Source organism: Heterodontus francisci, chromosome 26 (assembly GCF_036365525.1).
Source record: "Heterodontus francisci isolate sHetFra1 chromosome 26, sHetFra1.hap1, whole genome shotgun sequence".
NCBI lineage: Eukaryota > Metazoa > Chordata > Chondrichthyes > Heterodontiformes > Heterodontidae > Heterodontus > Heterodontus francisci.
In genome coordinates, this window is record NC_090396.1 from 46,582,554 (window position 1) to 46,596,754 (window position 14,201).

The 14,201-nt window shown below is 42.3% G+C and overlaps 1 protein-coding gene across 14 annotated transcripts in view; it reads left to right on the plus strand.

Annotated features, from left to right (window-relative positions):
- Positions 1–14,201, plus strand: part of rbfox3a (RNA binding fox-1 homolog 3a) — a 1,511,127-nt gene that overhangs the window by 1,460,832 nt on the left and 36,094 nt on the right. For all 14 annotated transcript variants that reach the window (XR_010977565.1, XR_010977567.1, XM_068058136.1 and 11 more), the window contains one exon: positions 6,507–6,639. Coding sequence is in view for 12 of the 14 variants with exons in the window: in XM_068058136.1 (XP_067914237.1) it covers positions 6,507–6,639 (133 nt within the window). In the remaining 2 variants the exon portion in view is untranslated. The remainder of the gene's footprint in view (positions 1–6,506; positions 6,640–14,201) is intronic.

Here is a 14,201-nt window from a genome sequence, read left to right on the forward strand (position 1 = left end):
TCATCAGCAGAGGGGGGCCAGTAGGTGGTAATCAGCAGGAGGTTTCTTTGCCCATGTTTGACCTGATGCCAGAAGACTTCATGCAATCAGAAGTCAATGTTGAGGACTCCCAGGGCAACTCCCTCCCAACTATATACCACTGTGCTGCCTCCTCTAATGTGTCTGTCCTGCCGGTGGGCCAGGACATACTGGGGGATGGTGATGGTGGTGTCTGGGCCATTGTCTGTAAAGTATGGTTCCATGAGTATGACTATGTCAGGTTGTGCTTGACTAGTCTGTGGGACAGCTCTCCTAATTTTTCTATAAATACCGTGGCTACAAGAGCAGGTCAGAGGCTAGGAATCCTGGGTCGAGTAACTCACCTTCTGACTCCCCAAAGCCTGTCCACCATCTACAAGGCACAAGCCAGGAGTGTGATGGAATACTCTCCACTTGCCTGGATGGATGCGGCTCCAACAACGCTCAAGAAGCTCGACACCATCCAGGACAAAGCAACCTGCTTGATTGGCACTCCATCCAAAAACATTCACTCCCTCCACCACCAATGCACAGAGCAGCAGTGTGTACCATCTACAAAATGCAGTGCAGCAACTCACTGAGGCTGCTTCGACAGCACCTTCCAAACCCTTCTACCACCTAGGAGGACAAGGGCAGCAGATGCCGGGGAACACCACCACCTGCAAGTTCCCCTCCAAGCCACACACCATCCTGATTTGGAACTATATCACTGTTCCTTCACTGTCGCTGGGTCAAAATCCTGGCAGTCGCTTCCTAACAGCATTGTGAGTGTATCGACCCCACATGGTCTGCAGTGGTTCAAGAAGGCAGCTCACCACCACCTTCTCAAGGGCAATTAGGGATGGGAAATAAATGCTGGCCTAGCTAGCGACGCCCACATCCCATGAACAAATTAAAAAACAATTTTGACACAAGCCCCCCAGATGTTAGTAAGGAGGACTTTGCAGGTTCGACTGGGCTGGGTTTGCCATTGTTGTTTCCAATGTCTAGGTCAATGCCAGGTGGTCTGTCCAGTTTCATTCCTTTTCTTAGACTTTGTAGCAGTTTGATACAACTGAGTGGCTTGCTAGGCCATTTAAGAATCAACCACATTGTTGCAGGTCTGGAGTCACATGTTGGCCACACCAGGCAAGGATGGCAGATTTCCTCCCGTAAAGGACACTAGTGAACCAGATGGATCTTTACAACAATTGATAATAGTTTCATGCTCGCCATTAGACTAGCTTTTTAATTCCAGACTTAATCATTGAATTCAAATTTCACCAGCTGCTTTGGGGGGGATTCGAACCCATATCCCCAGAGCATTAGCCTAGGTATCTAGATTACTTATCCAGTGACATTACCACTATGCCACCAACTCCCCAAACTGTCTGAAATGGTAGATGTCTCCAGGGCTGATGTGGAAGGATTCAGTTGCATTTAAACTTGATGCTGTGCTAACCATCACTTCTAGGAGAAGAACCATCCCTGAACCAGATATACATGTCCAGTGCATCCCATTTTGGATTGGGGAGAATGATGATTGCCCTGCCCTGATGCCTCTCCATGTTATTGATGCATCTGAATTTGGCTATGCCTCTGATGTTGGCCGATTAATTTATAATGTCATCCATTGATAGCTGGGAAAAAGCAGAATATTGTCATTTGCACTTAAGTTTTAAATTCAAGATTTTAATTTTAATTCTGATTTTAATAAAAGATGTATGAGCCATCAAAACTTTAAAAAGTGTTCAATTAAACCTGACCTTTTATTAATCTAGATTTCTGACAACACCCTTACCATTTAGTTCAGTTCATACCAGCTGAACACAACTCTGTCCCACATTGAATGCAATGGGCAGTGTAAATGGCAGCACTGTTACAATCACTATCTGCTGGCATTTAGCTGTTGAATTGTGGGCTTCAGACAATTGGAGTGTTTTCACACTGGCTTTTTCTTCAGATTCAGTGACGCACTCATCAGCAGAAATTTTCTGCTGGAATTTGTGTGTGTAATATTTTTGAAATGTGGATTATAACATTTCATTTAAAAATTAAATAAATACCACACTGCATAGTGATTTAATGAATGTTCCAAAAGTATTATTTCCAACACTGCCCGATGATTCCCTGAAACCACTGCTGAACATCAGACCATGGTACTTTGTGAATGGAACTGTTAAAACATTTTGCTATCCAGTGAGACTGGCAGTTGGAATCTTAGGGTACTGTAATGTTATTACTTTCACGTTGATGGGCATTGACAACAAGATGGTAGCATAACTCCAGAATTGGGTTCCAATTCTAGTAAGTGACTCAGGTTCCAGTATGATTCTGGAAAACACCCAAGTGTAAGATTCCCTGCCAGAAGACATTCTCACATCACTTGAGATGGAGAACAAATGGGATACAACTCGAGTGCAGCGCACCACTAGACTTCCAATGTTGTGATAAAGCTGATGTACCTCCATACTGTTTCCTAATGTTAAAAATATCTATAGGGGAACTGGAGCTCTGTGCATGGTGGAAGAAACCCACAGTGTTCCCTGAATCTTGACAGATGCATTCCACAGGACCCGTCTCAGACGATTAGTGCAGTTTACAGCATTTTTCATGCTTAAATGTAGCCCTAAATTATGGAGTTTGCTGTGAAGGCTATCGATTAGTTTCTTTGGTGAGATGTTGGTGTAGACCTTGACGAATATCACTATAGTTATTGGGCAGTGATTTCCTCCAGTCACGATTTCAACAAAATTGTAAAAACATTCTAACAGAATGGAATAATGATTTTACTGGAAATAGGACTCAGAAGAGATGTTCCCCACTTCGGTTCCAAAATATTTTCCATTCTGAAGTCACAGTTTGGAATTTTCTGGGTATGATAATTGTGAAGAAAAGTATCAATACAGATTGTACCAGAAGGGAATTTAAAATAGATTTTGCACAAAGGCCTCATATTATAAACATTGCTATTGTATACTTGAGGCACTCATTATAAAGAATTCATTGAACACTTCGTATGGAAGCTTAGATCTAGAAAACCTGACATGAGGCGTGGGGATACTTTTGAACTTACTGCTGGAGTTGAAAGCTGGTATGATAGGTCTATCGCCCATTAATAGAAAGCAGACAATATTCCTTTTCATTGATATCAACGCCAGTTCTCACTCCAGCAGTAATTTGAAAGCTCCCCCCATTATTTCAGCCACCCAGTATCTGTATCACATACACCTAGGTCAGATATCACATGGGTAGATGCAGAATAAAGCTCCCCTATGCTCTACTCCAACAATTTACCTGAGCCTCCCCCTCCCTCAGAAGAGAAACCCATGCACAACCATACTGTGGTGTCTGAGTGAGATTGTCAAATAATGCTTTAGCTCCATAGCCAGTAAGAGCTAAACTCATGTCACTTCGGACAGTTGTAAGCAACAACCCCAGACTTCCATTACATCAGCCTGGGCTGAATTTGAACCCAGGTCCCAAAAGTGAAAGGCCAGTGTGTAACACATTACACCATGCAGGTTTCTCTATTTTTTACCTTCCAATTTTTATTTCCACTGAAGTGAAATAATGAACTCTCATGCAATGAAAATAACCATGATAATTGTAGAACATGTTCTGTTTTAAATGACAGAACAAGTAGCAGGATGTTGCATTGATGACCTCCAGTGTATTGAGGTCTTCCATGCATATGAAAGAAGATCAGCTTCATCTTCAATTCATTAATCACTGCTGAGTTCAGAATTAAACACATTCACGAATGCAGCCCACACTGTTGAACCATTTGTATTTCCTCCTTGAGTGAATTAAAACTTATCAGTGAAAGCACACTTACTCCTGTCAGGTGTCTCATATTTTTGGTTATGTTCTGTAAAGATAAACTGGAGTACTCTCAGTGACTGGGGCTGAGCTGAATGCTTTCATTAACATGCAGAGTTGGCATTTTGTTTCCTTCATTACACTAGTCAGTTATTATTGTTGCTTAATGACTGTAATGTCTCCAGCCTAGTATCGAAGTTACAGCACCTGGGCAATTTCAGTCCTTGACTCCTGACAATCTGGCCCACAAAACCAAGGCTGCAGTTCTCGTTCTGCTTTTATTTCTTACTCACTGATTAGTTCCGCTTTTTTTAAATTTATTCATGGGATATCAGCGTCATTGGCAAGACCAGCATGTATTGCCCATCCTTAATTGCCTTTGAGAAGCTGGTAGTGAGCCACCTTCTTGAACCGCTACAGTCCTTTGGTGTAGGTTCATCCACAGTGCTGTTAGGGAGGGAGTTCCAGGATTTTGACCCAGTGACAGTGAAGGAACAGTGATATAGTTCCAAGTCAGGATGGTGTGTGGCTTGGAGGGGAACTTGCAGGTGGTGGTGTTCCCATGCATCTGCTGCCCTTGTCCTTCCAGGTGGTCGAGGTTGCGCTTTTGGAAGGTACTGTTAAAGGGGCCTTGGTGAGTTTTCTGCAGTGCATCTTGTAGATGGTACATACTGCTGCAACTGTGCGTCAGTGGTGGAGAAAGTGAATGTATAAGGTGGTGGATGGGGTGCCAATCTAGCGAGCTGCTTTGTCCTGGATGGTATTGAGCTTCTTGAGTAGTGTTGGAGCTGCACCCATCCAGGCAAGTGGAGAGTATTCCATCACACTCCTGACTTATGCCTTGCTCTCTCCACCAACACCGCACCCCTGCAACCAATTCCCATTGACTTCAATTTTGCTAGGGCTCATTGATGCCACACTCGATCAAATGCTGCCTTGATGTTAAGGGTAGTCACTCTCACTTCACCTGTGGAATTCAAATTCAATTCTGGCACATGTTGCTTAATTTTATGGACCTGAAGATTTGAAAAGGGCTCTTTTTCGCACTGTTTTCTCATTAAAAAGGAAAAGTATAATTAGTTAATTTTGCATCTGGCGCATGTTGGTATGTCTGTATGACATGAAGTATTCTCATATTTCACTTTCATTAAAACACTTGAACACCTAGTTCACTTAACTCCGAAAAACTCCCCATTCATAAAAAGGATCCAATCATGTCCCTAAAAGGTAATTTTCCAAGTCCTTTGAATGGTCACGTTAGTTCCCCATCTGCTGTCTATGCTGGATAATTACCAGCGAGAATGGTGTTAAAACTAGGCGTAACCAGGAGATATATTGAACCTGTTATTTCCTGTCTTCCACCTAAAAAAGAGTGAAATTGATGTTTCTTTAAAAAGTCCTGGCGAATGAGCTTTCTGAAAAAGGTAAAAATGAACTGAGCTGCTGTGTTTGAGTTAATTCAACTATGGAACAGCTAAACTTTGCAACAAAGTACCTTCAATGGGAAATTTTCAGCAATTGTTACATTAACTGGTTCAGAGTTGGTGGAGGTGGAAGAAGGTAGCTAAGGAGTGTCAACTTCACCAGAGATTAATCACCCCTGTTATCAATGCGGGTTGCTGCACTTATCAGCACTTTAAGCAACTGAGCAGAACAGGGCTTAGGGAACTTAAAACAGATGAACAGAAAAATGCTTAAAACTTTCATGTTGTGCTCAGATTATATTTAATTCTCCCTCATTGTGTAGCTTTAATGCACAAGCAGGTGATGTACATAATTTTTACAGCTTGAATTGTAGTTACATACCCCAGCCTCCATGGACCTCGCTGACCACCACCTTAGGCTGAGCTCGGAGGTATGGAGCTTTATTGTACTGCTCACCCCTGAGCTCAGTGTCCTCGCCCCACATTTCATCTATCGCTGCAGCCACATTCTTTCATTTCCATAACACACCCTTCTGCCACCAAAACTCTGATTCATGCCTTTATTATCTCAAATTTCTCAAACGCTCACCTTGCGCTCAACGCTCATCCAAAACACTGCAGTGTACATTCTTACCACAACTCCCAAGGCCAACATTTTCATCACCTTTGTCTTTGACAACCCTACTGGTTCCTCATGCTGCAGTGAATTGACATGAGGAACCTTGTTCTCACGTCTGAATCTTTCACCGCCTCAGCAACCTTCTCCACCCATACAACCCTGCATGCATCATCCCATCCTCGTGAAACCAGCCTGTTTCTTTTTCCCACTCCACCATCACTGGCTGCTCCTTCAGTCCATACCCCCTCACCATCTGGAATGCTTTTCTCCAGTAGCTCTGCCTTATGCCCTCATTCCTTCTTAAATACCATCAAAAGCCTCTGTGAGACCTCCTTCCCCTGAATTGTGCTTTCAGCCCTTCTCTTGGCCTTCCTTTTTTGCCTTTCCCGCTCCTGTTTGGTGTCTGCTATTTTTCCACTACTGTAAAGCATTGAGATATCAGTGTGAATGTGAGCAGCACTAGAGAGATGCAACTTTTAAGGAACATTTTGTAAGGAATGTTTTACATCTTTGTGTGCAATATGCTGCATAATGAGATCAATCAAATGAGTGCTCGTATGAAACACTTAATCAATTTAGCTTCTAATTGAGCTGTAATGAATGCAAGGCAATCTAGTAAACCTGATTTTCCTCTCTGTCTCTAGTGACTGGTTTTCCATACCCAGGAGCTGGAGCAGCTGTGGCCTACAGAGGAGCTCATTTACGGGGGCGAGGTCGCGCTGTTTACAACACCTTCCGCGCTGCACCCCCACCACCACCTATCCCCACATATGGAGCGTAAGTATCAGTACAAAACTGGCAGCGTTCCAGACTTGGCAGATCCTTTTATTTTATGGCTCATTATCGAGTGCCCAGTGCAAAATGCTTTCTAAGAATTTAATTTCCTTAGATGTATATGAAATAATAGATTTACAGTGAGAGCTGTTTTGGACTTGTTCTGTGAGCGTTAAGATTAGACCCTCATTTTAAATTCAATCCCTGCTGTTTTGTGTGGTATTAGAATATAGTATTGCCAGCCATGGCATGTGATGTACTATATATCTGCATTTGTCCTCTGATGCCATGGGGATGGCATTATCTTCCTTTATGCTGTTTCACCAGTGAATAATTTACTATAGATGACAGACAAATTCTCTAAGCAGCAAGTATTTGATTCAACTAAAGAACATCCACTTTTGTGTTGTTCTGCTCTTGTCTATGTAAGCTCTTTTACTTTGAAGCAGTAAAACGTAATGGGAAATTTGACACATCTGTTGGGAAAGGTTTCCACAGTACACTAAGTGTGGTGAAATTGTAAACCCATTTGTCAAGATTTGGGCTTACAATTTTGTTACACTTAATACAAAAATCTTCCTTCTTCCCCACTCCAATCATTAACCTAGGTCTTGGCCCTGTAGTTAAATTCCGTGTAATTTAGTGGCTATAATAGTTCACTTTCCCAGTTGTTGTGGCCTTTCAGAGCTATACAACCTTTCAAGGAGTGTTTCCTAATTTTAAAAAAAATATAGGCAATAAATGTTACTACTAATAAAAAAAAAAGCTGGTAGAAAAATACTTCAAATGATGCTGTAACAAAGTGAAAGTGAGCCACTACAACATGGTTAATGTGAGAAATAGAGGGCAAATTTGCTTTTGAAAGATTATTTGTTTTACGCAGCAGAGATGCATAATTGGATTGCATTTTAATTAAAGTTTTAATAGGAAAATTATTTGTCCTCAATTTATGTTTGAAGTTCCTATTTTTCATGACAAATGTCGTTAATTATTCTCTTCCACCCTCCCCCTGCATCTGCCATGAATTGCACTAATTATCAGTAGGAAAATAGAAATTATCCCTTTTCAACCTTACACTGCAGCATTTTGCAGATTGTCTCGAGCAAGGGTCACATATATTAGCTTAATTTTTTTGTTCTCTCTGTTTACTTACATTAGCAGAAAGGTGAATACAAGGTGTGAAGTCAGTTTGGCCACTGTTTTGTTTCATAGCTTTATCATGACCATTACAAAATGGAGGAATGTAGACACTAATGTGCCTTTTCTTCAAAGGATACACGCTTCCAATCTATACTTTATAACTCCATTAATGGATTGTTTTACTTGTAATCAACTAGATACTTATTCTCGTTGATTTAGATATGACTTAATTGAAAGCTGCAAATTAAAGTATGGACAGCCAATTTCACCAGATCCCCAGTGTGTTTGTAATCAGTAAACAGGTAATCTAGTAGTTTGCATCCTATAACTAGACCATTAGCTCTGGCCTCCCTTGTATCTGAGTAGCTAGGAATTTGCTTTCACTCTGAAGACTAGTTGTTGTTACTCAAACTGAGTAATTTGACAGGATTGGCAAGCTCAACAGAAAAGGCTCACAAAAATGCAAGGTGAAGTGGAAATCCTGCAAATTGGGAGAGCTATTAAAAGCAATAAAGGGATACAAAGAAAGTAATAAAAGCTATAAAAAGGGAATATGAAAAACTTGCAAGGGATGTCAAAGGTAACAGAAAAAGGTTTTATAACTATATTAAGAAATGGAGAGTGACAAAGACAGAAGCAGGTGAGAATATAATGGACAAGAAAGAAAGTAGCAGACTAGCTAAATGAGTACCTTGTATCCTTTTTCACAGGAGAAGAGAACACAATAGCAACAGTACAAGGAAATTTAAAAATAAGTCAAAGAGTGGAGCTTAATGAATTTAATATATGTAAAGAAAAGTTTAATGGAGAAAATAATGGGATTTAAGATACACACGTTTTTAGGAGCTGTTAATTTCCACCCCAGATTATTAAAACAAATAGATGAAGAAATTAGTCACAATTTTCCAAAGCCACGCAACAGTCCAGAACTTACTGCGTGGGGACAAACAGGCCACGTACAAGAAGCAGTCCCTTTAAGAAGTGTGTATGTGTGTCTGCACAGCAACCTTACAGGGACCATGCAGTGCAATAAATGGGCCACACACGGCAAAAGGAAAATAAAGGGAGCATTGCTATCGACTCCTTTAAGCATCTTAAACATCTCAATTAGATCAGCCCTTAATCTTCTATACTTAATGACTTGTATGAAGGAATTGAGAGTTGTATATGCACGCTTGAGGATGACACTTAGTTTGGTAAGGCAATATGTTCTGAATGGACAGAGGGCATTCTGAAGGGGGAGGGTGAACAGCCAGAGGTTGTGGTACACATTTGTACCAACGACATAGGCAGGAAGAGTGATGAGATCCTGCAGGGGGAGTTTAGGGAGTTAGGTAGTAAGTTAAAAAACAGGACCTCTAGGGTTGTAATCTCTGGATTACTCCCTGTGCCACGTGCCAGTGAGGCTAGAAATAGGAAGATAGTGCAGCTAAACACGTGGCTGAGCAGCTAGTGTAGAAGGGAGGGTTTCAGATATCTGGACCATTGGGCTCTCTTCAGGGACAGATGGGACCTGTACAAGAAGGACGGGTTGCATCTAAACTGGAAGGGCACTAATATCCTGGCTGCAAGGTTTGCTAGCGTCACTCGGGAGGGTTTAAACTAGTGTGGCAGGGGGGTGGGAACCAGAGCAGTCAGACAGCTAGTGAAGTAAATGAGGAGGACATAGTAAATAATGCCAGTAGGACTGAGAGGAAGAGCAGGCAGGGAGATGTTGCTGAGCACAGCGGAACTGGTGGTCTGAAGTGCGTTTGTTTCAATGCGAGAAGTATAACAGGTAAGGTAGATGAACTTGGAGCTTGGATTAGTACTTGGAAATATGATGTTGTTGCTATTACAGAGACTTGGTTGAGGGAAGGGCAGGATTGGCAGCTAAATGTTCCAGGCTTTAGAAGCTTCAGGCGGGATAGAGGGGGATGTAAAAGGGGTGGGGGAGTTGCATTACTGGTTAAGGAGAATATCACAACTGTACTGCGGGAGGACACCTCAGAGAGGTCATGCAGCGAGGCAATATGGGTGGAGCTCAGGAATAGGAAGGGTGCAGTCACGATGTTGGGGGTTTACTACAGGCCTCCCAACAGCCAGTAGGAGGTAGAGGGGCAGAAATGTAGACAGATTTTGGAAAGATGTAAAGGTAACAGGGTTGTAGTGGTGGGTGATTTTAACTTCCCCAATATTGACTGGGACTCACTTAGTGCTAGGGGCTTGGATGGGGCAGAATTTGTGAGGAGCATCCAGGAGGGCTTCTTGAAACAGTATGTAGATAGTCCAACTAGGGATGGGGCCATTCTGGACCTGGTATTGGGGAATGAGCCCGGCCAGATGGTCGAAGTTTCAGTGGGGGAGCATTTCGGGAGCAGTGACCATAATTCCATAAGTTTTAAGGTACTTGTGGATAAGGATAAGAGTAGTCCTCGGGTGAAGGTGCAAAATTGGGGGAAGGCTAATTATAACAATATTAGGCAGGAACTGAAGAATTTAGATTGGGGGCGGCTGTTTGAGGGTAAATCAACATCTGACGTGTGGGAGTCTTTCAAACGTCAGCTGATTAGAATCCAGGACCAGCATGTTCCTGTGAGGAAGAAAGACAAGTTTGGCAAGTTTCGGGAAGCTTGGATAACACGGGATATTGTGAGCCTAGGCAAAAAGAAAAAGGAAGCATTTGTAAGGGCTGGAAGGCTAGGAACAGATGAAGCACTTGAGGAATATAAAGACAGTAGGAAGGAACGTAAGCAAGGAGTTAGGAGGGCTAAAAGGGGTCATGAAAAGTCATTGGCAAACAGGATTAAGGAAAATCCCAAGGCTTTTTATACATATATAAAGAGCAAGAGGGTAACCAGGGAAAGGGTTGGCCCACTCAAGGACAGAGATGGGAATCTATGCGTGGAGCCAGAGGAAATGGGTGAGGTGCTAAATGAGTACTTTGCATCCGTATTCACCAAGGAGAAGGACTTGGTGGATGATGAGCCGAGGGAAGGGAGTGCAGATAGTCTCAGTCATCTCATTATCAAAAAGGAGGAGGTGTTGGGTGTCTTGCAAAGCATTAAGGTAGATAAGCCCCCAGGGCCTGATGGGATCTACCCTAGAATACTGAGGGAGGCAAGGGAAGAAATTGCTGGGGCCTTGACAGAAATCTTTGCATTCTCATTGGCTACAGGTGAGGTCCCAGAGGACTGGAGAATAGCCAATGTTGTGCCTTTGTTTAAGAAGGGTGGCAAGGATAATCCAGGAAATTATAGGCCGGTGAGCCTTACGTCAGTGGTAGGGAAACTATTAGAGAGGATTCTTCGGTACAGGATTTACTCCCATTTGGAAACAAACGAACTTATTAGTGAGAGGCAGCATGGTTTTGTGAAGGGGAGGTCGTGTCTTCCTAATTTGATTGAGTTTTTTGAGGAAGTGACGAAGATGATTGATGAGGGAAGGGCGGTGGATGTTGTCTATATGGACTTTAGTAAAGCCTTTGACAAGGTCCCGCATGGCAGACTGGTGCAAAAGGTGAAGTCACACGGGATCAGAAGTGAGCTGGCAAGATGGATACAGAACTGGCTCAGTCACAGAAGACAGAGGGTAACAGTGGATGGGTGTTTTTCTGAATGGAGGGATGTGACTAGTGGTGTTCCGCAGGGATCAGTGCTGGGACCTTTGCTGTTTGTAGTATATATAAATGATTTGGAAGAAAATGTAGCAGGTCTGATTAGTAAGTTTGCGGACGACACAAAGTTTGTTGAATTGCGGATAATGATGAGGATTGTCAGAGGATACAGCAGGATATAGATCGGTTGGAGACTTGGGCGGAGAAATGGCAGATGGGAGTTTAATCCGGACAAATGTGAGGTAATGCATTTTGGAAGGTCTAATGCAGGTGGGAGGTATACAGTAAATGGCAGAACCCTTAGGAGTATTGACAGGCAGAGAGATCTGGGCGTACAGGTCCACAGGTCACTGAAAGTGGCAACGCAGGTGGATAAGGTGGTCAAGAAGGCATACGGCATGCTTGCCTTCATCGGTCGGGGCATAGAGTATGAAAATTGGCTAGTCATGTTGCAGCTGTACAGAACCTTAGTTAGGCCACACTTAGAATATTGCGTGCAATTCTGGTCGCCACACTACCAGAAGGACGTGGAGGCTTTGGAGAGGGTACAGAGGAGGTTTACCAGGATGTTGCCTGGTCTGGAGGGCATTAGCTATGAGGAGAGGTTGGAAAAACTCGGATTGTTTTCACTGGAACGACGGAAGTGGAGGGGCGACATGATAGAGGTTTACAAAGTTCTGAGCGGCATGGACAGAGTGGATAGTCAGAAGCATTTTCCCAGGGTGAAAGAGTCAGTTACTAGGGGACATCGGTTTAAGGTGTGAGGGGCAAAGTTTAGAGGGGATGTGCGAGGCAAGTTTTTTACACAGAGGGTGGTGAGTGCCTGGAACTTGCTGCCAGGGGAGGTGGTGGAAGCAGATACGATAGCGACGTTTAAGAGACATCTTGACAAATATATGAATAGGGATATGGGCCCCGAAAGTGCAGAAGGTGTTAGTTTAGGCAGGCATCAAGATCGGCGCAGGCTTGGAGGGCCGAATGGCCTGTTCCTGTGCTGTACTGTTCTTTGTTCTTTGTAAATGGGTGCAGGAATGGAGTTCAATATGGAGAAGTGTGAGGTCATCCACTCTCAAATTGTGAAAGACAAATCAGAATTTTTTTTAGTGCTGAGAGACTAAGGGCTGTGATGGGACAAAGGATTTAGGTCTTCATGTACACAAATCACTACAAGTGAGTGCACAGGCATAAAAGTAATTAAAAAGGCTAATGGAGTGTTGGCCTTTATCTCAAGGAGGTTGAAATTCAAAAGCGTACAGAGTCTTGTCAGACCCCTTCTGTGGTAGTATGTTCAGTATTGTATGTCACAGCTCTGGAATGATATAGTGGCCTTGCAGAGGGCGGTGGGGTAGGGTTGGGGAGGGGATTTGGGTGGTGGGGTGGTGGTGGGTAGTGGGGTACGGCACAGATTCACCAAAATGAAATTCTTAACGTGTTAAATTATGTGGACAGATGGCATATGGTTGATTTAGGAGTTTAGGAGTGAATTAATCAGGATGTATAAAATGATAAAGGGATTTGATTGGATATATACAGAGAAAATATTTCCTCTGATGGAGGAATCCATAACAAGGGGATATAATCCTAAAATTAGAACTCAGCCGAGAAGGACTGAAACCAAAAAACACTTTTTTTTACACAAAGGGTAGTGGAAATCTGGAACTCTTTGGAATAAAGGTCAGTAAATAAAGTTGAGGTACATATCAGCCATGTTCTAATTGAATGTGGAACAGACTGGAGGGGCTGAATGGCCTACTGCTATGTTCCTATAGCATTTTGTGTAAAATTCCACATTTTAAGTGCCAGGTTGGATTCCACTGACCGAGTGATAAAAACATAGTTATCTCATGTAGTTAAACTATTTTTAAAGCACAACATTATCATTTCAGGTGATTGTTCCTCTGTTTTTTTCCCGAGAAATTAAATTATACAATTCTCTTTAAAAAAAAAATTTAAATCCACATATGGACAAATTCTCGTTAGGTTTGCTAATCTCACATACCGTATCTTCTGAAAGGAAAACAAGACGAACATTTTTTTTTAAATCAGCTGTCACCAGGGGATAAAAAGAAGTGTAAATGTACATCAGCTCCATCAAATTTCTTAAGATCATCTTATATCTATTATTGATGCTTCATATATAATCTAACATATGACAAAATCTGTACAGAAAATCATTAGTAGCTGAGCTACCCAAATAATATATTCCTAGCACCATGTCTTCGGAGTTCAACTTTCAGTCAACAATTTGTTATTAGTAAATGAGTGCTTCGTATATTCCTGTCGTACACAGTGAGCTACATTTTGACCTTGTTTGTGGCACACATCCTCTCTACATTAGCTTTAAACATCAAGCGGCAAAAAGCAAGTCCTCGGTATAGAGAAGTACAAATTTACCAGCAGGGATCCTCATCCAGCCAGGAAGTCAGGACAGTTTGAATAGCATCAATCCTGCAATACAAGATGAGAACACTTTCTAGTCCTCTCTCACTGGCAAAGCATCATGCTACTGTAAAATCTCCATTGAGCAGCATAGCTGTGAATTAGTGCAACCTACCCAAGATTTATAGGGTTTTTTGGGGGGTAGGAAAAGCCATGATTAAAAGGTACCTTCAGGCACTAAGGATTAAGCTGTGGCTTTTGTATGAAAACTTCAGAAAACTTGCCATTGTGCACTGTAACCATAAGAGCACAAGTTCCTGCACAGCCTAGAGAATGTCATTTTCTCGTCAAGAGCTGCCAAAATGAGAGCTTTGTGTAGTTGGTTATCACAACCATAACAGGTTGAAAACTATATATAAAAATCTCAGTTACTTGATCATTTCAAACTCTA